Source organism: Eptesicus fuscus, chromosome 16, assembly GCF_027574615.1.
Source record: "Eptesicus fuscus isolate TK198812 chromosome 16, DD_ASM_mEF_20220401, whole genome shotgun sequence".
In the NCBI taxonomy this organism is placed as follows: Eukaryota; Metazoa; Chordata; class Mammalia; order Chiroptera; family Vespertilionidae; genus Eptesicus; species Eptesicus fuscus.
Window position 1 is genome coordinate 12,905,981 of NC_072488.1, and position 25,105 is coordinate 12,931,085.

The 25,105-nt window shown below is 52.8% G+C and overlaps 1 protein-coding gene across 1 annotated transcript in view; it reads left to right on the forward strand.

Annotated features, from left to right (window-relative positions):
- The window catches only part of PLB1 (phospholipase B1), a 113,631-nt gene that overhangs the window by 55,118 nt on the left and 33,408 nt on the right, over positions 1 to 25,105 (forward strand). The window contains exons 22-41 of the mRNA XM_028140189.2: positions 1,554 to 1,605; positions 1,954 to 2,034; positions 5,164 to 5,229; positions 5,527 to 5,627; positions 7,544 to 7,625; positions 10,556 to 10,660; positions 10,781 to 10,876; positions 11,108 to 11,179; positions 12,258 to 12,296; positions 12,803 to 12,863; positions 13,906 to 13,964; positions 14,727 to 14,800; positions 19,086 to 19,129; positions 19,999 to 20,107; positions 21,444 to 21,495; positions 21,843 to 21,923; positions 22,185 to 22,250; positions 22,936 to 23,036; positions 24,092 to 24,173; positions 24,853 to 24,957. Of these exons, the coding sequence (XP_027995990.2) occupies positions 1,554 to 1,605; positions 1,954 to 2,034; positions 5,164 to 5,229; positions 5,527 to 5,627; positions 7,544 to 7,625; positions 10,556 to 10,660; positions 10,781 to 10,876; positions 11,108 to 11,179; positions 12,258 to 12,296; positions 12,803 to 12,863; positions 13,906 to 13,964; positions 14,727 to 14,800; positions 19,086 to 19,129; positions 19,999 to 20,107; positions 21,444 to 21,495; positions 21,843 to 21,923; positions 22,185 to 22,250; positions 22,936 to 23,036; positions 24,092 to 24,173; positions 24,853 to 24,957 (1,528 nt within the window). The remainder of the gene's footprint in view (positions 1 to 1,553; positions 1,606 to 1,953; positions 2,035 to 5,163; positions 5,230 to 5,526; positions 5,628 to 7,543; positions 7,626 to 10,555; positions 10,661 to 10,780; positions 10,877 to 11,107; positions 11,180 to 12,257; positions 12,297 to 12,802; positions 12,864 to 13,905; positions 13,965 to 14,726; positions 14,801 to 19,085; positions 19,130 to 19,998; positions 20,108 to 21,443; positions 21,496 to 21,842; positions 21,924 to 22,184; positions 22,251 to 22,935; positions 23,037 to 24,091; positions 24,174 to 24,852; positions 24,958 to 25,105) is intronic.

The window sequence follows — 25,105 nt, forward strand, 5'->3', positions numbered from 1 at the left end:
TGTAAGATTCCGTTTTCATTATTTTATTAATCTTTCACGCCCTCTTCTCCGTCCCTTCCTCAGACATGCTTTTCGGGCTTTGCACTTTACATGCCCATGTCAGGAAGGCACCCTAGAATGAAACCTTAGCCACACGAGTAACCCGAACGGAGTGTGATTTCTTCCCCACTTTCCCAGAGGCCTTGAAGCTCTTTCGTGCAAGTAATCCATTTGTCCAAGCATATCCTGAGTTGCAGGGAAGAGTTAGAGATTATTATCCCCGTATCACAGAAATGGGAGCACAAAGAGGCCAAGTGGCCTGGACAGATGCATCAACTTGAGGACATGGCCTGGTGGCTTTGTGCCTTGCAAGGTTACCCCGGGTTTGATAATCACCCCTTATACCCGTACAGCAGAGCACAAGTTACACAGTGCCTCTGTTTCTGTTATTCCTTGTGTTCCGCACAGTAACTGTGAGTTGAACAAAGCAGAGGGTCAGATACCCATGTTTTCTTAATGATGATATTGAGGCTCAGAGAGGTCAATGAATCACCCCAAACTCTGGCCCCACATCTGATAACTTCAGACGTACAGATGCGGAAATCGGGCCTCAAAGAGGTTGCGTGGCTTACCCAGAATTCCTACCCAGGCTGACTGGTACCTAGTCGATAGTGACTAAGACCAGGCCAGTTGGGCTAGTAGCTGAGAGGAGGAGGAAGACAGCTCATGTTTCCTGCTAGGCACTGTGCCAGGGACTTTGTTGGTGATAATGGTGAGGGTGATGGTACAAATATTTCAGTGGATTCTTTATAATATGGACGCTCACCATGTGCTGTTCTGAGTTCTTTATGGGCACCGTATTTAATCTGCCCAGCGACTCTGTGAAGAAGGTATGCTTACCATCCCTGTCTTACAAAGGAAAGAACTGAGGGTGGGCCTGGGTAAGTACTAGCCAGGGTCTCCGAGCTGGCCAGTGGTGGGACCAGCACTCAAACCCATGTGCCTGGCGCTCGTAAGGGCTCTTCCTCCACGGGGCGGCTTTGACCATCTCACTTACTGCTCCCAATGACCCTCTAAGATTGGGGATTTATCTCCATGTTTGCAGGTTTTTGGTTGTTTTTTTGTTGTTTTTTTTTTTTTTAACTAGGTACATAAATCACATTCCCACAGTTAGCAAGAGGTAACTAAATGTCAAACCCAGGTGTGTCTGGCTCAGCTCTGTCACCTTGAGGGTGAGGGCCCTTTGAGGCTGAGGTCACGGCAAGAGCCATGCATGACACCAAACACTCACATGCAGCCTCCGTTTGCCCTGAGTGAGCTTGGCTGGGGAGAGAAGGTGTGTAATCCAATCGCCAATCAGGAAACAAGTCCACCAGCAGTCGCTGCCTCACCCGTGGAGTGTTCTGCTCATCCGTAGACATGATGCCCCACCCCCACCCCAGCTCTGAGACAGGCATGGTCTTCAGTCCAACTTTCCTGCTGTTTATTTTATCCCTGTCCTCTGCTAAGTCCCCTCCCAGCCCAGCTTCACAGTCCCAGCTCCTCACATGACTTCTTCCTGGGTCTGCCCGCAGGGATTTACCTGTTCAGGCCAGGAGGCTGGTGGGCCTGATGAAGAATGACACGGTAAGTCTCGGGGAGGAGCCACCTGGGGCCACTTGAGGTCAGACTCACCAGAACAGGGATTGGGCGGGAGAAATCCATGGAGACAGAGTCAGCTTACGGGGAGGACAGGGCCATGCGGAAGTCCAGAAAGTCCACTTTTTGAAAAAAAAAACAAAAAAACAATGATTTAGCACCTACGACCTGTGACCTATGACCTCAGGACCCCAAAACCAAAGAACAGGAAACGTCAGTGGCCTCTAAACCCTGTGGTGTGTGAGGACCCACCCCTGACAGTGTTCAGCACTTTGCATTTTCCTTAATTTGACTCTGGGGTAAGGCATTTACTTGTTTGTTTTCTATTCATTCCAGAAGATAAATTTTCAGGAAGATTGGAAGATTATAACCCTGTTTATAGGAGGCAATGACCTCTGTGATTTCTGCAATGATCCGGTAGGTCCCAGGCCCTTAACTCAAGATCACCATCCCCTCCCCCCCGCAGCCCCCAGAGACAGATTTCCATCCCAGGTGCCTGGAGCAGTGCTGTTGGGTTGGGACTTGGGGCTTGTGGTCTGGCATGGATCCAATCTGAGAATAACCCCAAGACGGAGAGGGCATTTACCTCTAGGACGAGCAGTGCTGCCGATGAGATCAATCCTGATTAGGTTTCTGTGGAGGAAGCCTGATCCTATTATTCTAGAAACCAAGATAACATTCCAGTGCTCCCAAAACCTGGCATCTCTTCGTAAGTCCGCTCCTTTCTCCGAGGCTGAGCTGCCCCGCTTCCCCGCCTTCGTGCTGTCACTTGTATGGGAAAGTTGATTTCCTAATGCAGGCACTTGGGCAAAGTTCAGAGCCCAGTCATTCTGGGCTGATGGGAAACCCAGGAGCCAGGCGGCTGCCCTGTGGGCTCGGTGCTTCTTCCTGGAATCCCAGATTCTCTGAGCTGGAAGATACCCCACAAGCCATCCTGACCGGTCTCCACCCACAACAAAAATGCCTTTCGCAGAATCCAGTTGTTGAACATTTCCAGCGATGGGCAGCTTTTTAACTTGTAAGGTAGCCCTAACTAGTATTCTGAGTCGGTGTAAATTGCTTTACGGTGTTTCTTTGTGTTAAGCCCAAATCTACCTGGTAATGTCTGCCTATGCTGGGCAAGCCTCTTCTGCACTCAGTTCAGCTGACTTTATTTTAAGTAGGTTTGTTGTTTTTATTGTGCAAGTAATAACACACAGAAAACATATCAAAGTACAGAGAAAATAATGTTCTCTGTACCATATTTACAACATCCAGAAATGCCGTTGTTAACATTTTGATATGTGTCTAGCATTTTCTGTAACTATGGAGAAAATGCTTTCTTATTTTCTGAAACTGGTATCAACCTGAAAATATTGTTTGGTAACCTGCTTTTTTTTCAATAGCAACACGTTGGGAAGATATTCCTATATCAATGTTTAATTCTTAGTTGCTATATAGTAGCCCATAATATAGATTGGCCATAATTGGGTACTTAGCTTACCTTACTTCTGATTAGGCCTATTATAAATAACACCAGGATAAACAACCACCTTTATGTACATCCACAACTATTTCCTGGTATATATTCTGAGTAGTAAGCTCTCTAAGCAAAAAGATATGTGTATTTCCCCCCATGTTTTATTATGAAAATTTCCAAACGTATTGAGAAGCTGAAAGACTGGTGCAGTAAGTGCCCATACACCCACCACAGAGACTTTACGGTTGTTAATATTGTGCTACATTAACACATATCTGTCCATCTATCTCATTTTGGGGTGACTCTGCACATTTTTTAAAGCTTTGTGTACATATTTCCAAGTGACTCCCAGAATGTTTATACCAATTATGCCTATTTCTCCCCATTCCAACTGGCATTGTATGTTATTTAAGAACTGCTCATCTGATCAATGAAAAAAATTGTATAATTTTCAAATTTTGCATTTATTTACTTTCTAGGTGGGAATACATTTTTATTTCCTTTGTTTGAATCTCTCCTTTTGATAAATTCTACATTATGCCCTTTGGCCATTATCTATTAAGGCACTTATCTTTCTTATTGATTTACAAAAACCCCTTATGTCAAGTATACTAACCCTTTTTCAAATGCGTTGCCTATTTGTTGCCTTCCATTTAGCTTTGTTTACAGTGTTTTCTGATAAACAGGACTTTTTTAAAATTTTATTTCTAGTATCGTTTGCCGGGCACGTATTATATGCCAGGCACGGTACTAGGAGCTAAGCAGACGAGTGAAAACACAGGCTCTGTCCTCAAGAAACTCCCACCGTCAGGGGAGGAAGACACAGACAATTCACCATAACACGATGAGAAAACCCCATGTGTGGGTCTGGTGATACACTGAAGGCAGAATTGCCCTGGGAACTTGGGAATTTGGCGTGGGGGTGGGAGGAGTGTCAGAGTTTACACGGAATAGGAGACTTCCCAGCTGGCACTGAAGGCTAGGACATTTGTCAGGCAGAAAAGGGCCCCGCTGAGCAAAATTTAGGAAGCGGTGAGTCTTGCTGTGGCCCGAAGGGGCGACCCTGCTCCCCAGGCCCCTCCTTTCCTGGCATCAAAGTCACCGGGGTCTGGGGTTTTCAAGCTATGATGTAAGGGGCCCCCGGCGGAGCCCTGGGGCTCTGGGGCCGGTGGGGAGGTGGCATCATGGGCCCTCCACCACTTCGCCGCAACTTTGATTAGTTTGGTAGAGCAAGGCTTTTGGTTAGACTTCATTCAGAAAGGATGCCACTGCTTTAGAAAAGTGTAAGGACCACATCGAAATCAAGAGAAATAACCACTCCAGTAGTTTATGCTTGGGAGAGGGGTCCACAGGGCCCTCTTGCCCTCCATTATCTCCTCGAGTGATTTGGTTGGGCTGTGGGTTCCCCGGCCCGTGAGGCCGGGTGGGGAACCTTTTCTCTGCCAAGAGCCATCTGGATATTTAGAACATCATTGGCAGGCCATACAACATTAGCAACTTAAAAATTGGCCTGAGTGGAGAAAAATGGCGGCGGAATGGACAGCCGGGTCCCGAGCCTTGTCCCGGAGCAGAAATAAAAACTGGCCTGCTATATTTGGTCAAATATTTAATTAATTCACCCCTAATGCCTTGGCAGGGCCAGACCAAATGGTTTCTCGGGCCTTATATGGACCGGACCTGCCCCACCCCTGCCTAAGCAGAAGAGGTCAAGGCAGAGGACCAGAGGATGCTCAAGCTGCAGGATCTCTTAGAGGTCCTCTCTCCAACACCCCATTTTAAAGGGACCCAGAGATGGGCTGTGCTTTAGCTAAGGCCCTGCATCGAGTTGATAGGACGTGGATCCAGAGCTTTCCATCACTCCATGCAGGAGAAAGGGTGCTTCCCGTGCAGGAGAAAGGGATCCCAGCCATGATAAGCCTGAGGGCTGTAGGGTTGGTATGAAGGCTGGGGGCCCCAACGCAAACCTATGCTTCAGTGTTGCCCATTCTGGCTGAACTATAGGAAGGAGGGGACCCGAGAGAAGAAGCCGCCCTGGTCTGCGTAGAGATTGGGTGACGAATGGTCTGAGATGTTTGCTCTTCCTGCAGGCCCACTATTCCCCCCAGAACTTCACGGACAACATCGGGAAGGCTCTGGACATCCTCCACGCTGAGGTACCGGGGTTGGGTCACGGGGCCTCTGAGCAGCTCAACCACAGTTCTCCTCGGGCCTCAGACCAGCCTGGAGGCGGCTCTGGCTTCTGGCCGAGGTGCCTTTTCCCGGAGACCAGCACGACCAGGCTGTCTGTCCTGGTCCCAGCAGCCTGAACACATGGGTGTCGATGGGGAGGAGGAGGGAGAGGCGGGGATGCAGGAAGTGGATGGGGCCACATGGAAGGCCATGGACCTGGCAGCCAACAGGGGGACTGCCCAGCCTCCAGCCTCTCAGGGACTGGTCTTGCCTTTGCTCAGGTCCCTCGGGCGTTTGTAAACCTGGTAAAGACGCTGCAGATCATCAGCCTGAGGGAGCTGTACAATGAGAGGAAAGTCCACTGCCCACGGCTGATCCTCAGGTAAGCTCCCGCTCCTGCTCCTGAAAGGGCCATAGCACCCTGAGCAGAAAGTTACTCTGATGAGTTAGGAAAGCCGAGGGCAGAGTGTGAGGAGTGCCAGCACCGCCCCATTTTCTGGCCTGACAAGGTCTAACGGAGGAGACTCTTAGGACCCCAGTAGAGAGCTCAGCTACCCTTGGAATATGCATTTGCAACCCAACACGCTTCTGCTGTCATGGCAGCTCAGGACACCCTCCATCCGCCAGGGAGGGAAGCGTTGAGTGTGAGGCATGGGGGGGCCTGTGTGGGCCAGGCTCGCCGGGCTCTTCGAGAGCTTACTTTTCAGTGTATGTGGAGCTCCCCCCTCCCAGGGGCCCATCTCTAGGACAGAGCGAGCCTCTGTCTGGCATGGTGCTCCGGGCTGGGTGCTCACAAATGTAGGGCTGTTGTCACTCGATGGAAGAGCAGGTGCTCAAATCAGAACCAAGAGGGTCCAGAGGACAGAGTCTTCCCCGGAGAACAGACGCCCTGGTCCTAGGAAGCCAAACAGAGGGGGTGCCCTCTCTGGTATCACACGTCTGCGTGGCCCTCCGGAACAAGATGTCCTTCTAACCCAAGCACAAGGCCTCCTCTGGACCATCAGCTGAGGTCATGGTGGCTCTGCCCATCCCCCTACTTCCCCCAGCTCTGTACCCCCCTCCCCCAAGCATATCACATGGTAATTATTCATGTGCCTCTCCCCCACAGCCCTGAACTCTATGTCTGAGTCACTGCTAGCACAGCGGCTGTTGGCTGAATGGCAGAATGAATAATTCACAAGGGCCAGATTTGCTCGTTGAAATGAAGGGGTACTTGGCTGGTCCCCTGAAGATCCATGCCAAACCTCACCTGGGGGCCCAGACTGCGCAGGTCCCCCCAGGAGGCCTGAGGGTGCTGAGAGCAGGAGGGCGGCTGCTGGATGACACACGCCTATTAACACAGCCGGTGTCAGGCGTGCTATTTTCAGCTGCTGACGCATCTGCTGGCTCCCACTTTCTCCAGTCCCCGGGCCACGTGGGGTTCAGTGTTTTCATTCCATTTCAGAGCAGCTCACCCAGGAGCCTCTTGCTGCCAATCACGGCAGGGTTTTCAGACAATTAAAGCTAAAGGTTCAGAGCAGGCATTTGCCAGGTTCGTTTTCAAATCTGATGGCCAAGTCACTGACTGTGGGTTAGACAGGTTCAAGGTCACCTTGTCCTGCCACCTCTCCAGCGCGCTGCCTCCTCTGCTGCTCTGTCTCATCGGTGGTGCTGAGTCTAGACTGAGCTATCCACACTATTATCATCTTATCTCCCTGGACTAAAAGCCCAGACCAGAGCTACAGGCTGGACAGAGGCAGTTTAACCAGGAATTAAGAGCTCAGGTTCAGACCAGACAGACTAGAGTTCAAGTCCTAACTCCTACCCTTTACATCCATGTGACCTTGAGAAAATCACCACACTGAGCCTCAGTTTTTTCACCTATAAAATGGGGATAATGATAATACAACTTCTAGAATAGCTAAAGAGACGTGAACAGGTTAATACCCAGAAGACTCTTGGCACAGTATGTATTCAATATGCGTTAGCCATTATTATTATCGGTATCACTATTATTATTGAAAATGAGGTGTGCCTTACCTGCGTTGCACTGTCCTCAGGCAGTCATGAGGCAACTCCGCTCCGTAAAAATCACTCCTGCAGATCTCAGAAGTGACTGTCTCATCTTCATGAGCAAATCCAGGTCTGGGAGATTTTCTCAGTTTCATCTGGTCCAGTGGACAGGTTAGCCAGTCCGTTAGCACAGACTCCTGATACCTCCAAGTTGAACAGATCCCGAACCTCAGGCCAGCATTTCTGCATCGTGCACTCAGACGGTGATTTGGTGGGGATGGGGCACCTCTTCTGTTTGCTCTGCAGGAATCTGTGTCCCTGTGTCCTGAAGTATGATGATAACTCAACAGAGCTTGCCTCCCTCATCGAAGTGAATAAGAAGTATCAGGTGAGTGAGCTGCTGTGGATTTGGTTGCTCAGGTTGGAAAGAGAATGTGCCAAAGTTATTGTGACCCCGACTGGGTGTGAAGTTACCTCTGACCAGTTTGCATATTTAAAGACATCCTGCAAGGCAGGAGGACTGTGGTGCCATTTACCTTATCAGCCATAGACCCAAGCCACTGAACACACATCACCAAGTCTCAGTTATTTCCGGTTGTCCATGCAGAATGGGTAAGAGCGTCTGACTCCCGGTGGCCACCCAATGGAGTCTGGAGGATTCCATGAGAGAACATGCATTCCCTGTGTCCTCCCCTCCTAGGGGAACGAGTGTTATTGGGGAGCACAAGGAGAAAGAAAGTCAGCAGGTGGTCTCCAGACATCCTGTGGGTCGTTCATGTCCGGCCTTCCTCCATCAAAGCTTTGACCAGAGCAGCTGACTCCCTTGACTCTATTTTGTCTTTCCCCCCAAATTAATTGTCCAGTCACTCCCAGCCCATGGAGAGTGGCCTGCAAACAGCGTCCAGAGTGGGTTCATCCTTCAAGTCCAAGGACTCCTTAGAGTAGAACCACTTCTCTGCAGACCCTTTCGGGAGAGCCCCACCTGGCAGGGGTGTCAGGGCTCAGGAGAATGAATCTCTATCAGGCTCTGACGCCATCGCCCAGCCCTCTGGGTGACTGCCCGCTGCACCGCCTTCTCTGAGAGCAGGCGCCTGTGTCTCCGAGGCCCGCACCAGGAGAGGGAAGGCAGCGGAGATGATGGCCATGAGAGCAAACCTGTTCCAGGTGGGGTGGTTCTTGGGTTCAAGCAACAAAAGCTTGTGCCATTCTGGTTGATTTAATCAGATTTATTATTTCATCCGAAAATCGGAAAGAGCTAGAAAGGTAGGGTCAGAGGCCAGGCCACCAGAATCATGGAATTTTAGGGACCAAGCCCTAAGAATCAAAATTAGGCCTAAGAACTAGTCCAGGGAGACACCATGGACACCACTGGATCAGGTGCTGCCCTCTGCAGGATGGAATCTGTGTGCCTCCATCTTTCCGCCACTGGTTTCCAACCCCACGCCTGAGACGGGAGCGCCCATTGGGGACCCTCGGCACGCGCCCTTGCCTAGTTGTGAGGGGCGTTGAGAAAGCCAGCATTTGCCTTTCTCACCTTCTACAGAGAGTGGCAGGCTGCCCTCTAACAGAGGAGTTTCTCAGACATCGAAAGTGGGTTCAGCACGACCAACGTGGCTCTGTGGTTGAGCGTCACCCTATGAACCAGGAGGTCATGGTTCAATTCCTGTCAGGGCACACGCCCAGGTTGTAGGCTCTATCCCCAGGAGGCGGCGTGCAGGAGGTGGCTATCAATGATTCTCTCTCATCATTAATGTTTCTGTCTCTCTCTTCCTCTCCCTTTCTCTCTGAAATCAATAAAAATATATATATTTTTTAAAGTGGGTTCAGATGCTGGGTAGTCAAAAAGAAGAACAATTCACCAAAATTGCCTTCACCGACCTTTCTAGATTGGCCAGCTGTTCCAGGCCTGATCTTGCTACCACTGAGACTCTAACTTAGTGTCCTGGAGGAACTCACAGCTCAGCCACCTGAGGCCATCAGGCCCTCTCTCAGAACCCTTTCCCTCCCTACTTCCAGCAAAAGCGATGGGTTCCCGTCACTCTCCCTGGAGACGATCATTGCTATTAGTGCCACCAGGCGCCAGGCATTCTAGACACGGTTTCTTTCATTTCTCAAGATGCATGGTGCCACTGTGAGCCATTGTGGTTGATCCATGGAGTAACCAGTAGCATTGGGAAGGACTTAAGTGATGGTCCAGGTCTTGCCAAACATCCTCCACTTACAGATGAGGAAATCCAGGTCTAGAGAAGGAAAGCATCTTGCTGAAATCCACCAGCTAGCTAGTGGCATCGCACCTTCTGCCTTACTCGAGGCTCTGCTTGTATCCAGGAGACTCCCCTGGGAGGTCACACTTGAGGCATTCCCTGTACAGGGGCTCTCTTTCCGGCTGTCCCCGGACAAAGAAAGTGCACGGTGTCTTCTGAAGTGACCACGCTAATGTTCTCGGGTTTGCAAACCTGACCTCCCTCTGCAGCCAGGGTTTTGGCCCTGAATGGTGAGCACCTGGCAAGTGGTGAGACGGCAGTCTGGCAGGAGCGGGAGCCAGAACTGGGTTAATTGGTCCTCCTGGAACTGAGCCCGAGTGGAAGCTGTGAGAGGAACAGCTTCATTACCTTCCTGGACAGACCTGAACGGCTCACAGGGGTGTGCAGGCCGGGAGCCGCGTGCTCACACACACCACGCTATATAAATAGGCATTAAATGGTGTGGACTCATCTTGGGTTTTCTGAACAAATGTAGGACAGAAATAAAGTAAATATAAGGATTATCCCAACAAGTCATTTAATCAAATATGTACCCCTCCCCAAATTTTAAAATATATATTTTTTTATCGATTGCAGAGAGGAAGGGAAAGGGAGAGAGAGAGAGAAACATCAGTGATGAGAGAGAATCATTGGCCAGCTGCCTCCTGTACGCCCCACACTGGAGATCGAGCCCACAACCCGGGCATGTGCCCTGTCCAGGAATTGAACCGTGACTTCCTGTCTCATAGGTTGACACTCAACCATTGAGCCACACCAGCCGGGCCCTCTCCCCAAATTTTAACCAAGAGCTTTACAAGAGGATCAAGCTGATGGACTTGGGTTTCCCCCTACATTCCTGGGTCAAATGTATGCAATGGCGGCAGAGGCTGAGGCCAAGGGTTGAGATAAAGGCTGATCTAAAAAATACCAGCGGACTCCTGGTCAGTTGAGATTTGGCTGCAGATGGATTTCACTCCAAGTCCAGACTCTGCTTCATTCTGTGGCGGAGAAGAGGGTTGCACAAAGACGGAGCAGGTGCAGCGAGCCCTGACCCCGTCACATTTACCTCCTGCAGGAGCGGACGCACCAGCTGGTTGAGGGTGGGCGATACGACACGAGGGAAGATTTTACGGTGGTTGTGCAGCCGTTCTTCGAAAGAGTGGACATGCCCAAGACCCCGGTAAAGAAAGCACGCACCGTGGAGAAATGGGAGGCACGGGTAGTGCCCAGCTGTGTCTGAGCATTATCTGTGTTCCCCGACGTCTCTTAACACAGCCCCTCTTCTCTGCCCTGTGCCCAGGAGGGGCTGCCGGACAGCTCTTTCTTCGCTCCGGACTGTTTCCACTTCAGCAAGAAGTCTCATGCCCACTCGGGCAGTGCTCTCTGGAACAATATGGTAAGATGACCGAGTTCGGGGGAAAATGTCCTTCCTCTGCTGAGGAAAAGACTCCAGAAAGCTTTCGTGGGACCTCAGAGGCCCATCACTCAGGCTGTGAGTCCCGGCCCAGCACCGATAGTAGATCCATTTCTTTGTCCCTCCCTCCCTTCTCCAGCCCTGACCCACGGCCTGATCTCTTCATTCTTACCACCTCTTTCTCACTCCCCGCCTTCCTGCTTCTTGGTTTAGCTGGAACCTGTTGGCCAGAAGGCAAGATGGCATGATTTTGAAAGCAAGATCAATATCACATGTCCAAACAAGGTACAGTAAAAGCACATCCTTGCAACGGCTCCATCTTTTCCAGCCTTTTAAAGTCGCATTAAGGTTTCTCAGTTCATTGTACGCCACAGCTCTGTTCGCCTACTCACACATCCCGGGCTCCGGGTAACCACCCACAGTGCCCTCTCTGGTTGGACTGTGATGGATGACAGCCCTGTGGCCAGGAGGCCCTAGAGGGCTCCCGCATCTCTTCCTGGCACTGCGAGCCCTAGCACAGGCCTGGGCTACGAGCAGCTCTTTCCAGGCAGAAAGAGGAACACGGAATCACCACCCAGCTCTCACTGGGAAGGCGAGGGGGTGGGGAGAAGCTCAAGGGCAGGATGGGACAGAAGGACACTCCATCGCCATGTGGCCACTGTCTCCATGGCACGATGGGAAGAGCGAGGAACTGAGACCAGAATAATATCTGCTGGGATGGGGGTGGGGTGGTCATTTGGAAGCTGGCGCTGGGACGCAGACATTAGCCAGGAAGGCAACGTAGACCAGGCCCCCACGCTCACTCACATATTGTTGGGAGATTCCTGGGCCTCTGCAGCTGCTCCCTGGCCTCTGTGAGCTCCTCTGAATTCCCAGTGGGTCCCACTGAGCTGGGCTTGCGTGAGGCAGGACCTCAGAGAGCCAGACTTGTCTTGCCTGGGCAGGAAGGAGCCCGGGCTGCTGCAGGGTAGGAGTGGCAGGGGGTGGCCAGGGGGCCGAGGGAGTAGAGACAGGGCTTGTATGAGAAGAAAGTGGTGCTCTGTCGGGAGGGGCAGGGTTGAGAAAGAGGTGACACAGCCGCCCAGCCAGCTGGGTGGGACGTGAAGAGCAGACCGGGTCATTCCTGGGAGGGTTTATCCTAATTGTTCCTGTGAGTTCAGGTTGGGTCAGGGCTGCAGAGAGGGCCCCAGTGCGTCCTGGGAAGGAGCTCCAGGGTCAGCCTGGCAAGGAGGGCTCACAGTGTGGGGCGGGGAGGGAGGCCAAAGGTGGTTAAGTGTTTATGCCGAGGTCAGCACCTCTGGAGAGTGGCCGAGCAGGAAGCAAGCCGGGTTCAGCGCCGTTGCTCACCCCCCTCTTCTCACAGGACTCGCCGTTTCTGAGCACCTACAAGAACAGCGTGCAGGTATCTGCCTGTTGCTTTCTCTCATCCCACCAGCCAATGCATGGGGCGGCCCCTGAGCTGGGACTGGCCCAACAGGGTGGGTGAGAACAAGGGGTTCACACTCTTTTATAAAGTCCGTCCACCTACACCTTGGGCGGGGTGCAGGGCGGGGTAAGTTCCATCAATGGGCCCAGCCTGTCAGATCACAGCGTCAGCAAAGACAGAGGTGAAGATCCCATCCTCCCCATAAAGCTGCTTTGGCAGCAGGATGGGGGTGGGGTGGGGTGGGGTGGGGTGGGGTCATTTTGCTGATGCCCCGATTCTTGCATTAGTTGGTGGAGGGGTCTGCACTAGGTTAGCAGATCCCAGGAGTGGCTGATGTTCAGAATCACCTAGGAAACCTTCTTCAAATGCCCTTCTAGGCTCCTCCCCGGGGGGAAAGGGGACAGGAGTCCGTGTTTGTTAGAGCTCTCTGAGGGTCTGACGCTCAGGTCCTTTCGCCCCTGAGGTTCATTCTCTGCCCTTAGGGTCATGGGAGCCAGTTGCTGTGCGGCGACAGAACCCCTTCGGACTCACCGCCCACCTCAGGTGAGCCCTCCGCGGCACTCCGGGACCCAGGGCTCTCCACAGGGTCGCAGGAGCCGATGGATGCTCTGACAACGTTTTTCACATGTAACTCAGTGCCCGCTTCCTGTCTGGGCGGTCGCCTGGGACAAGTCCCTGATTTGTCTCCCTCTGCCCTGTGAGATGTCTCACCCGGCAGGCCCCAAGGTGTCAGGCCAGGAACTGTTCGCTGCCCTTCCATGTCAGCCCCTTAAAGGGAGCACAGGGAGGAGCCATGTGACCTCCCATCCAGTGGCCTAGCCCGGTGGCCTGACCTCACTGAGGCCCAGAGGTGGGGCGTGGGGTGCCGAGGGAGTCCCAAGGGTGGCCCAGCTCTATGAGTTGTCCTGGGCTCCAGGCTCTGCGATCCCTGCCGCCTGCAGCTTTAGAAGGCTCTTGGGGGCACAGGAAGGCCTGGTCCGATTAGTTCTCAGTTGTTGTTGGAAATCCAGAACCAGCTCCAAATGGGCTGGGCCTCAGGCCCGGAACTGCATCTCCGATGGCGCAGTGCCCATCTGGTTGTGCACTGGGTCACAGCTGGTATTCCACATGACAGCTGGCACCCAGTGGTGGGATCCCACCGTGCCTTCTCTCCCTCCCTCCCTCCCCCTTCCCCCCACCCCCTCCCCCTCCCTCCCATCCTCCTTCCCTTCCTTCCTTCCTTCCCCCCTCCCTCCCATCCTCCTTCCCTTCCTTCCTTCCTTCCCCCCTCCCTCCCATCCTCCTTCCTTTCCTTCCTTCCTTCCCCCCTCCCTCCCATCCTCCTTCCCTTCCTTCCTTCCTCCCATCCTTCCTTCCATTCCCTTTTCTTCCTCTCTCCCTGCACCTCTCCCTCCCATAGGTCCAGGATTCCTTTATTGTGTCCTTATGGGGAAAGTCTGTCCTTATATAACCCCTGCCTCCAGGGCACATGGACCCTCAGTCCCTCGAGGCCCCGGCACCCTGCGCTGGCGTTCCCGGTCTTGCTTAAAGAAGCACTAAACAGCTTCCTTCCCACAGACTCAAGTGTGTCCGCTTGTCTCCCCAGTGCACGCCCTGAGACCTGCAGACATCCGAGTCGTGGCTGCTCTGGGGGATTCTCTGACTGTAAGGACTTGGGCCCCGGGTGGGAGGGGTTGGGGGGGGGGGTGGCTGCATCAGCTCCCGGTGCCAGTGCCAACTCCAGGGCCTGCGCTCCCGACCCCTGCCGTGTCCCCCCCTCGGCTCCGGCCTTGTCCATCTAAGAACATGGCGATGGCTTGTTTCGCAGCCCCTTTCTCACTCGGGTGTGCAAAGGGAGGTCCTTTCAGGAGTGAACTGAATTCTCTCAGATAGTGGAGGTTTCAGACACCTCACCACACTTTTTTAACCATTGCAAAAATGCCATTTGACTCAAAAACTCTCCTACACCGCCCCTGTGGGCGCGCTTCCCCGGTGGATGATGCAGCTCAGACCCTGTCCTCTTCGCGTGGCAAGGAGAGAAGCGTCAAGTTCATGAGAAATCTGCCCGCTGCAGCCCACCCAGATCTGTGACCTCTTCCTCGTGCTGAGGGGGAACTCCGGAGCATGACGCTGATAGTAACACCATAACAGTGTCTCACATTTGTGAAGCACTTCAGAGGCTTTCAACCCGTTTTTTACAACTCTGATCCCATTTGGTCATGAACAGAGCGCTGTGCCATAAGCAAGCCAGGCCCTCCGTGCAGTGAGGAGGCAGCTGCGGTGTGCAGGCCGCGAGCCCAGGGTTTCTGACTCCCGTCCAGCGTTCTGCTCGTGCACGGTGCGTGTGCCGGGAACCACCTGCACACCCGCAGCCTCCGCGCGCGCTCACTTGCTGAGTTCCCTGTGGATTTTTGTGTGTTTCCTAAGGCTGGCAATGGAATTGGCTCCAAACCGGACGACCTTCCTGATGTCACCACCCAGTATCGGGGGCTGTCATATAGGTAATGTTAACCCTTGACCCCCTCCCATCCCATGTTCACTCCCAGAGAGATTGGGTGGGGGTCTGTCTCCTGTAAAGGCTTGAATACCAAAGAGCTGGGACCAGGTCTGGAAGGGGCTTTCAGAAGCAAAACCTCTATGTATGTCTGCCAGATGTGACCATGTGGTGAGTAGAGAGATCTTTGACTGTTGGTGACCTTTCTTTTTCTTTTTTTTTTTTTTTAATTGTGCAGAAAAAGCAAACCAGGGTCGTTATCAGACTCCTGGGTCAGCAAATCCAACATGAAATGCACCTGAAAAACACCAGCTCTCTGAGTCTTCACCCACCCGTTTGCGTGTATATGTGCACCACGTCTCTGCTTACTGTCTATATGTGTCCATTCGTGTCGGTCTGTAGTCGCACCTCTGCCTTTACGTGTATGTACACACCTATTCAGAAAACTCCACAATGCAATACGCTTCCGGGAGGAAATAACCAAGACAACATCACAGCCAACACACGTGGAATGAGGGGGATGTACAGGGAGCACAGGCAAATGCGTGTGCTCATTCGGCAAGTGCTCTGTAGGAATAGACGGTGGCCGAGTGCCACAGGGATGCAGAAGGGGGGGTACCAACCTGGCTTCCCAGAGAAGACGGGATCCCAGTCGTGTCTTGGCAGATTAGCCATTAGGTCAGCGGAAAGGGTGAGAGAGAACTTTCCAGCCACAGAAGTAGAAAAGCTCAAGGTAGCAGGGGAGTGGTTAGATGTGGGTGTTCTTAAGTTTCTTTCCTAATAAAGTTCGCATTGAAGCACGCTTCACAGTCTTTGGCGATGAGCTCAGGATTCAGAACAACTAGAACAAAGCCAGCCACGAGAGGGCAGCGTGCTAACGAGAAGCGGGGTGGCCCAGCGATGCGCTTGCCTCCTCCCTCTCCTTCACAGTGAATTATTCCAATGATTCCTTCCTTCCGAGAAAGTGGGAGGGAACGCCGGGGTGATTGGGATTGTGACCGTTCTCTGGTCATCCCTGAGGGCAGTCTCAGAGCGACAGGCCTGCCAGGTGGGAGAGGTGTCCTCACTCAGCCTGTAGCCACCCACAGAGAGGACCCAGGGCGTGGGTAGCCTGAGGCCATCACCCTGAGAGCTGAGGGAATCGCCTCCCAGCCCTGATGTCCCCTAGGTTTCCACACACCTCAGCCGGGTAAGTGGCCACTAGCAGGCTGCCTCGGAGCAAAACCGAGCCTCCCCTCCGAACCCCTGTGCCCCAAATGTTACTGAGGCTGCGAGAAGCAGAAACACCCGAGGGAGAGGAAGGAAGCCGAGCTTATTCCAACCCGGAAAAAGTCTGAGGCTGTGGCTGCTGCATTTAGTCTTAGCCAGCGAAGGCCCTGGCCTCACATCACAGTGTGGGAAACAGAAAATACTAGATGCGCCCGCCCACGGGTGATGGTGACGCTGGACCTGGCGTGCAGTCGGGGAAGGGAGGTGATCTGACTATTTTACAAACAGTTCGCCTGGACAGGTTCTGAGAGTCAGATACACACAGGCCACCTTCTGCTAAACGTTCCTCTCTGCAGCAAGAGGAACATGTGGCCATCGTGCCGGTTCTTCCTGCAGGTGAGGTCCAGTAGGAACTCATGTTTGTCTTGGAGAACTCATTCCAAGGCCCCATCTATTCAATGGCTGCTAGTCCTTTAAACCTTTTGTTTCTTCTAAATGTTTCAAATACCTGCCCCAAGATCTCCAGGTGTTAAAGATAAAGCTCTGGGTCAGAGTCTGAGAGACAGCTTGACACATGGTGGACTATATAGACTGTTCCCCAAAGTGTGTGCCAGGGAACACCAGCCCCAGCTACGTTCCTGAAGAGGGCAAAATTCTTTGTATTTTGGGGGAAACATTACCTACTATATCCTTCCTCTGGGGAATTCCCATGCATGTTAGCATATTTAAGGCTCTGAGATGATCTACAATGAAGAAAATTTGTAAAAATTGTATCTATTTAATCCAGTGCTTCCCTTAATCCCAGAATGCTTGCTTTGTTTGTATACCTATTAGCATCCCCTGGAAACGGTCCACATACTAGCCCAGCGATTTTTAACTGGTGTGCCGCAGAAATTTCAAAACATGCAATACCTGACTATTTCGTCAGGGGCACTGACTTCTTTCCCTTAGATTGTCAGTCATCACTTTGAATGAATCGAATGTATACCTATTTTTTGTCAGATCGGCCAAAATTATATTTTTTGGTGTGCCAAAGAATTTTAATAATTAGCTTATGTGTGCCATGAGGTGAATAAAAGTTAAAAATCTCTGTACTAGACTAATCTGAGAAAAGCCATTTTTCTGAAGTCAATAATGCTCCCAGATTGGAAATACTAGACAGTGAATGATCCCAGGAAAATTTAAAATGCAATTCGAGCCGCTTCCTCTAAGGAAAGTGGACAGGGCGGGCCTCATGGAGTTGGACAGGGGAGAAGTGGACTCCGAATTCCCGGGAGGTGGGTGGCCGTGAGCAGGAGGTTTGGCTGAGCATATTTCCGAGGCCCCTTGACCTGTGAGAATCTTAGCTTAACGGTGTGGCAGGCCAGAGGTCTTTAGAGCATTGCCTTTTCTTTTATTGAATTCAGTTTGCTTGTTGGACACCATTCCAAGGACCAAAATAAAATTTACTTACCAGAAAATGCATTTCTTTGTCTTGTCAATGAGTTCGGCCTCACATTACTGAAGCTCCTTCGGCCAGTGTTACTGAGCATCTCCTCTGTGTTTCCCTGCACTGTGCTGGCAGCAGAGGCGCAAGCCCAGCCGCTGAGCTCATGGTGTAATATTGAGCTCATGGTGTAATACCAATTACATGAGTCTGCAGTTCTCCTGTAGACTCGCTGTTCATATGGATCCGTTTTCTTTCATGTTTCACATCGTTCTGACCAAAATGAGGGCTTAAACTTCCCGTTCCATATTTATTCGTCTAATTCTCTCTTTTCTCCTGGAAATGTTCACTCTGAAATGGGCTCAGAGAGAGAGAGAGATTCCGTAGCCTATGGGTCTCGATCAGCTACAACACTTATTTTAGAACAAAGATACCTTTTGTAGTAGAGAGTACTTGACCTGTGTGTGTACGTGTGTCTCTGTGTTTATGTTTCCGTGTTTATTGATGGAGAAAAAGCAGAGTGAGAACACAGTGATTAGAGACGGTGCATGATTTATCACTTTCTTGCAAGTGTGAGGTATTCTGATGTAGTGCTTTTAGTTCAAAGAAAGGAGGGTCAGAAGCAGCTAAAGCAGCAGCTTGGTGCAGAATTGGAAAAGAATCAGAAGCTCATACAAATGCCCAACCACCGACCAAGTTCGGTTCAGACGTTTTTTGGGAGGTGGGAGAGAAAGACCTGAGTGAGGCTGGTAGGGCAGGGCTCACCTGGCTGCTCTCTCTCCACGACCAGGGACTGCTGAGCATTTGGCTTAAGTAAGCCCTTGACCACCCTGGTATGAAATAGTCAACTGCAGGCCAAGCATTCCTTGAGTAAAGAACAGCCATGACTTTGATTCATGGCCTGTGCTTCGGAAGCCTGTCCTGGTGGGCTGGATGCTAAACACTGTATTTTCATGATCTATTGGTCTAGACTAAGGCTGGGATTGAGGAGGGAAGTACAGGGGGGGGGGGGGGGAATAACAGTAAATGCAGTGCATCTGACCATTGGGCTTTGTTGAAATAGGTATACTTCTCTCCTTCCCACATATATTCAATTTTAATGCAGGAAAGGAAAGGAAATTTTGAGTGTGTCTTAGGGTTAGATTGAAGGCCAGAAAACTATTAGATTAGGTGAAATTAGACTGGGGTAGAAAGGCTGTGAGATTGACCTCCCCACTAGACAGAAAGGAGTTTATCTGTTTTCTAAAGGTTTCCAGCTCAAGCCGGTTTTTGTGACCTTTGTGGGTTTTAGTATCCTTTAGAAAGTTAGGGAACCTCAGCTTCCTATTCTGTCAAATGGAAATAGTGGCATGGACCTCATAAGCTTGGGGAGATGTGAGATAACTTAATGCAGAGAGTCGAGTTCCTGGCTGGACACGTAGTAGATACTCAGCTAAGTTCTCTCCCTCTTGATTTGTTGGAGAAAAGAAACAGCTCTCTTTTGCCTTCAAATCCTGGATTTGGGGGGAACCAACCCATTGGGGAATTCAGATTTTCTCAGAATCCCTCAAACACAAAGAGACGGGTGGGTCTGGCACATCTGATGGCATGGATGCTAAAAAGAAACAAACAAAAAAACCTACGTACTGATGTGATCTCACTGGCTTACTCCCTGCAGTTCAGGAGGAGACGGCTCCCTGGAGACCGTGACCACCTTGCCGAGTGAGTAACCACCAGGGGCTGGAGACTGTCCACTCCTTGCATCTGACCCTCGGGTTTCTTGAGATGCTTCTCAGCTAGGAAAGGAGGAAATGGCGTCTTCCCTTGACTGCTATTGACCTGGGAGGAGGGGCTTGTTGACAACTAAATACACTAAGAGTCCTGTCTGGGTCGGGGTCATTCTCTGGCCAATATAAATGAATTGTGGTCGTTTTTAGACACATTAATTGGAACTCCACTCACCTGCCTGATCTAACAGAGCCCTCTCCAGAACAGCAACGACGCTGTGAACGTGTGCTGCCATTGCTCCTTGCTCAGCTCTGCCTTCTGCTTTCCTAACCAATGCCTCTGTTGCTTCAAAGCACCTGGGACAGAAAAAGGCTGTCTACGTGAGGCATGCATTAAATTTTAATGGGGATAATCTATGAATAACCAAACACTGAATTAATATTCTGTAAAAAAAATAAAAATAAAGAAATGAGAGGAGAGGCATGGGGACAGGCGGCTTACGGGGGTGGAATAAACACTGTATTTGGAGCCCAGAGACCTGGGGTCAAGCCCTGTCCTTTCTGTGTGTTTGCCAGGTGACCAAGGGCAGGTCACCAAACACTCTGAGCCTCCGTTTGTTCAGCTGGCCCCGAGTGTGAGGAGACAATCAGATGAGACAGTGAGGATTCTCTGAACAATTCTCTGTGAATTGTAAAGAAAAGAAGAGAGAGAGCGAGCTGGGAGGCCCTGGCTGTCCTGGCCCGTCCTGTTACCGCCCCGGGCTGCATGAGAGTGGTAGCGCAGCCCACTTTGGCGACTCTAGACCAGAGGAGATCCCTGGCCTTCCATCCTAAGCTCCGCGTCCCATCCCCCTCTTCTCGCAGATATCCTTCGGAAGTTTAACAGGTTCCTCACAGGCTACGCCCTGGGCACGGGCAAGGCCAACGACACCAACGCGTTCCTCAATCAGGCTGTTCCCGGCGCGAAGGCTGAGTACGCATTTGGGGAGAGGGCCTGTGGGAGGCACCCCCTTTCAGGGTAATGCTGCCCTGCGTGGGCACAGGGGGCATTTATGCAAGTGCAGCAGTGATTTGAGAGGCTCTCAGCGCTCCCTTCCCTGGCCGCCCTGTGACTCGTAGAGAGGCTGGAGCTTGGGCAGGTCCCATGCCCCGAGGGCTGACCTCCTGACCTTACTCATGTGCAGCCTGTTCTCATCATTGAACTAACTGACCAGCCTTAGCCAACTTTTTAAACTCCCCGTGGCGTGATGGCGCTGGAGAGGCTCACTCTCTCCAAAGCCTGGCCAGTGGCAGTTCCCCCAAAGGGGGGCCAAGCAAATGGATGGGCAAGCCAGAGCCTCCTTCCTCGGAGGCCTCGGGCAACAAGTCACGGCCTGTCACTCGCCCGCTGCGGAGCTGACAGGAGTGCCGCTGAGAAGCCGAGGCAGCAGAAGTGCTCAGCCTCCCAGGCCCATCTCCCAAGGCGGTCCCAGGGGTCCCAGCAGCCTGGGTTCCCTTGTTTCGGCCCCGTCGGCTGCGCTTTTGTCACACTGTCATCTTCTTACTGACGCCCATGCCCTCTGGTTGATGGGCACAGCCCAGACCTGTTTGCTGAGCCTGGGTAATGGGAGTCGGGGCAGACGGGCCCACCGTCGGGTCCCAGGAGATCACCAGGCTGTGGGTCCATCCCACCAGGGCCCTGAACTAGTGGGAGCTCGGGATGCCCGGGACCCAGTCCTTTCGTAAATTACAAACCCACGCACGTGTGCCGTGTATATTTATTCTCCTTCTATTTCTAAAAGCATTTAGATACGTTTATTTTTAAAAATAACATATATTTAAGAGAAAAACCACAGCCACTGGTGGGGAGAGGAAACCACTCCGTCAGTAGGGGCATGTTTATGGTTCCTGTGCCAGAGCATCACACTGTGAGCTTCCCGGCGGCCAGGGCAGAAAGACGAAGCATGCCAAAGCTCCATGGACCTAAGTTCAGGAGCGAAGCCAGTCCTTCAGAGGCGGCACATTGTGTCCTAGCATGGAATCCTAAAAGGCGCTTTGCACGTGTGCTTCTAGAAAGGAGATGAGGAGTAACAATTATAATTGGCAGTTCCTTTGACTACAGCGTTAGGACAAACACTCAGTTGGCTTTTCAAAGGGTTATTTGTTGTAATAACTCTCCAGAACAGGCAAGGAGCTCCTGTCCCTGAGCCGCGGGGTCTCTGCCAGCTCACACGGGGGGGCTCCTGCCCTGGGAACCTCCAGGACAGGCCCTTGAGGAGGGAAAACCCAGGCACTGTTCCTGAACAGGACCGATTTCCTCTCCCTTTCAGGGAACTTACAAGCCAGGTCCAGACTCTGGTGCAGCGGATGAAAGATGACCACGTGAGTCCGATTTACGGTTACTTTTAAACACTAATGTCCTAACCCACAAAAGTCCCCAAATGGACTGGTGTGCTATGAGAACAGCGAGCCCCCTGTCGCTAGAGGCATCCAACAAGGGCCACCCTTCAGAGGAGATCGTGTCCATGGGGAGAGGTTTGTTGCTGATCACCATGCCCTTGAACGTCCCTCCTGATGCAAAGATTCTGTGATCTATAAATAAACCCCTAAAATCCTTTCGGCTCTGCGATTCTGGTTTTATTATTTCAAGTGGACAAGGAAGTCGTAGCGCGGTGGTGTTTTGGATTTGCTTGTTGGAACTCACCAGGCACGTTCCTCCCTCTGTGCAGAGAGTAAATTTCCATGAGGACTGGAAGGTCATCACGGTGCTGATTGGAGGCAGTGACTTATGTGACTTCTGCACGGATTCGGTAACGGGGGCCCGGCCTGCTCATGGCTCCTGACTTTGACCTGTAGGCTTGGGAGCTCCTCCTGGAGGATGACCCCTAGAATCAACCCTCGGATTGCACAACCACACCTATGTGTGTGTGTGCACGGGCACACTCCTTTCCCCAGGACCCTCAGGTTTCTGGCTCCACCTTCATGTCCCAGGTAGTGTGAGGGTAGCCTTCACCTCCCCCACAGCCCTCTCCTCTTAACCAGCTCCTCCTCTCCCTCCTGTCTCTTCCCAGAATCTCTATTCTGCAGCCAACTTTTTTGACCATCTCCGCAATGCCTTGGACACCCTGCACCGAGAGGTGGGTGGCACAGCTCAGGCACGGAGGGGGCGAAGGTGCATGGGGGACAGAAGGTGAAGGCTCCTCCCCTTTCCAGAGGTTGGGGCCTGCGCACAGGGAAGCCTCATTGCATTTGGAATCAGCCCAGAAGGATCTGGGGCTTGACCAGGGAAGGCAGTGTGGGCGCTAATTGTCCCCCCAACCTGTACCTGGGACATTCCCTGGGGGCAGCAGCTGAGTGACTCCCAGGCTGGGCACTGCATTCTGGGCCACACCTGTGTCCAGAGCAAGCCCTTCCCTGGTCCAGTGCCCGGCACTGTGCTCTGCCCCCACCCCCAGCATCGGTGAGCCGCTCCGACCACCAGGCAGTTCTCTGGGTGGCCGAGTCCGGACCTGCTCAGCAGAGTTAGTCCAGGTTGGGCTAGAGAGAAATGGTCAGGCAAACAGGGAACCTATCCCACTGAACTTAAAGCTAACAGGTTTGGGTTCACTAACTGGTGGCTGAACGGAGCTGAACTCGCAGCATTTAGACTTGGGTCTGCCACCTCATCCCATCCCAGGGGCTGCCCTTCACACCGCAGCCATGGGGCGCACGGCCGGCCGGATCCTAGGTGAAAGCCCAGTGTCGGTGCTTCCCCAAACTCCGCTCAGCAGCTGGAGGGAGGAGCCCCTGGAGCCCCTCTCTCACCCCCAACCTTGTCCTCAGGTGCCGAGGGCCCTGGTCAACCTTGTGGACTTCATGAGCCCCAGTGTCATGCGGCAGGTGTTCCTAGGAAACCCAGACAAGTGCCCCGTGCAGCAGGCCAGGTAGGCAGGTGCTGGCTGCCCTCGGCTGCAGGAGCACGCTCACCCCTGCTCTGGCTCGTGCAGTGGTAACTCCTTCGGGTCGTTGTCACTTGGTCTGTTCATGTGCCCAAGTCTGTTAAAGGGGGCCTTGTGCCAGGACCACCCCTTTTTGAGAGGTTAGAGCCATGATTCGCCCCTTATCCAACCTCAGGGTGTCAGCAGGGTGTCTGTGACATGGGGGAACCCCAGGGAAGAGGCCAGCTGGGACAAAGGCTAGTGCTTGAGAGACAGGTGGCCCCAGCCCGTGGGGGGACAGCATGGGATGGTGAAACGGAAGCGGAAGATACCTTATATGTTCACTTATTTATGTAACAAATACTTGGACAGAACTTACTGTGAACGAGGCACTGTCCTGAGTGCTTTAGAGATAGTGTCTCTCTCTTTTTTAAAAAAAAAATGATTTCAGAGAGGAAGGGAGAGGGAGAGGGAGATAGAGACATCAATGATGAGAGAGAATCATTGATCAGCTGCCTCCTGCATGACCCCCTCCCCCACCCACTGGGGAGGGAGCCCACAGCCCAGGCATGTGCCCGGACCGGGAATCGAACCATGACCCTCCTGGTTTATAGGTCAACACTCAACCACTGAGCCACGCCATCTGGGCTGATAACATGAAGTGCATTTCATGGGCACGAAATAATTCATAACAAAATAAACGACACACTGGGCACTAGTGCCAACTAAGGAGGTTTCTGAGGGCCCGAGCACGGGAAGCCCAATACCACAGGATGCATGTTTATTTTATTCATAAAAATTAAACACTGCACTTTCCTAAATTCATTCTTTTGGTGTAATTTGCTCCTGGCCCAGCGCCTGCAGAGCGCTACTTGTGCTCTGGTAATACGAGAGGGTGCTCGGCCGTGCATCCTTGGGACCCGTGTCAGGCCTGAAACCCGCCCCTCAGCACGCGCGTCAGAGCCTCAGGCACGGGTGCTCCTAAGCCCGGGCTCAATGAGCTGCGGGTGCAGCGGAACCAGCCCCTGACCGGAGCTCCGGCTGCCTCCCTCTCTGTGCAGCGTTTTGTGTAACTGCGTGCTGACCCCTCGGGACAGCTCCCTGGAGCTGGCCAGGTTGGAAGCCATCACCAGAGCCTACCAGGTGAGACAAGAAGGACACCATTTGGTGTGCTCTCCCCCACTCCCCCCCGCACAATGAACACACCTGCCCAGAGCCCCCGAGGGGAGGGAGGCACATGGGAGGGAAGAGCTGTTCGGGTTTGAGGGAGGACTTCACCATCTAGGCCCCTTCCTCTGCACGCCCCCACCCCCCCGCCCCCGCCTGGCTGAGGCGTCTCAGGCACCTGGTTGGAGTGGGTTCAAGGGAGTCTAGGTGGCCAAGCCCCATGGCCCAAGGCTTGGCCTGAGGAGGACAAAAGCCTTGGATACCTCATGGGATACCCTTCCCCTCCCCTGTCCCTGGGGGCCCAGCTGCCCCCTCAGCTCCTCAACAGGTGGAGAGGTTGCAGGTCCCCAGCCTGGGGGCTCTTGGGAGACGCTTCCCAGGTTTCTATTCCTCGTGGAACGGTCTGCCTGGCCCCTCAGAGCTGGCAGGTCACTTAAAAGCAAAACAAAGAGGTGACCCAACCTGTTTCCAATTCTCTGGAAAGAGCTTTGCAATCAAGTGTGTTTGCCTGCTCAGCTCCAGGGAAGGACTGAGTCAGCACCACCACCCCCATTTCCCAGGGCGGTGGCGCTCTGCCCACCACTCCCACCCTTGCCCCATGGGCTCTTGGGCCACCGGGGGCCTGTGCTGAAGGCACCCACGGGTGTGTCCCCAGAGCAGCATGCGTGAGCTGGTGGAGTCCGGCCGCTACGACACGCGGGAGGACTTCTCTGTGGTGCTGCAGCCCTTCTTCCACAACACCAGGCTCCCCGTCCTGGAGGTACGTCCCTGCCCCGCCCACGGGGCTCCCGGAGGGAAGAGGAACCGTCCAGGCAGAAATGCCACGTGCTTCCTCGAGGGAGTGAATCAAGTGGGAGAGACACGGGCAGCTCTCCAGGTGCGGGTCTGGTGAGCGCAGCCTCCTGGAA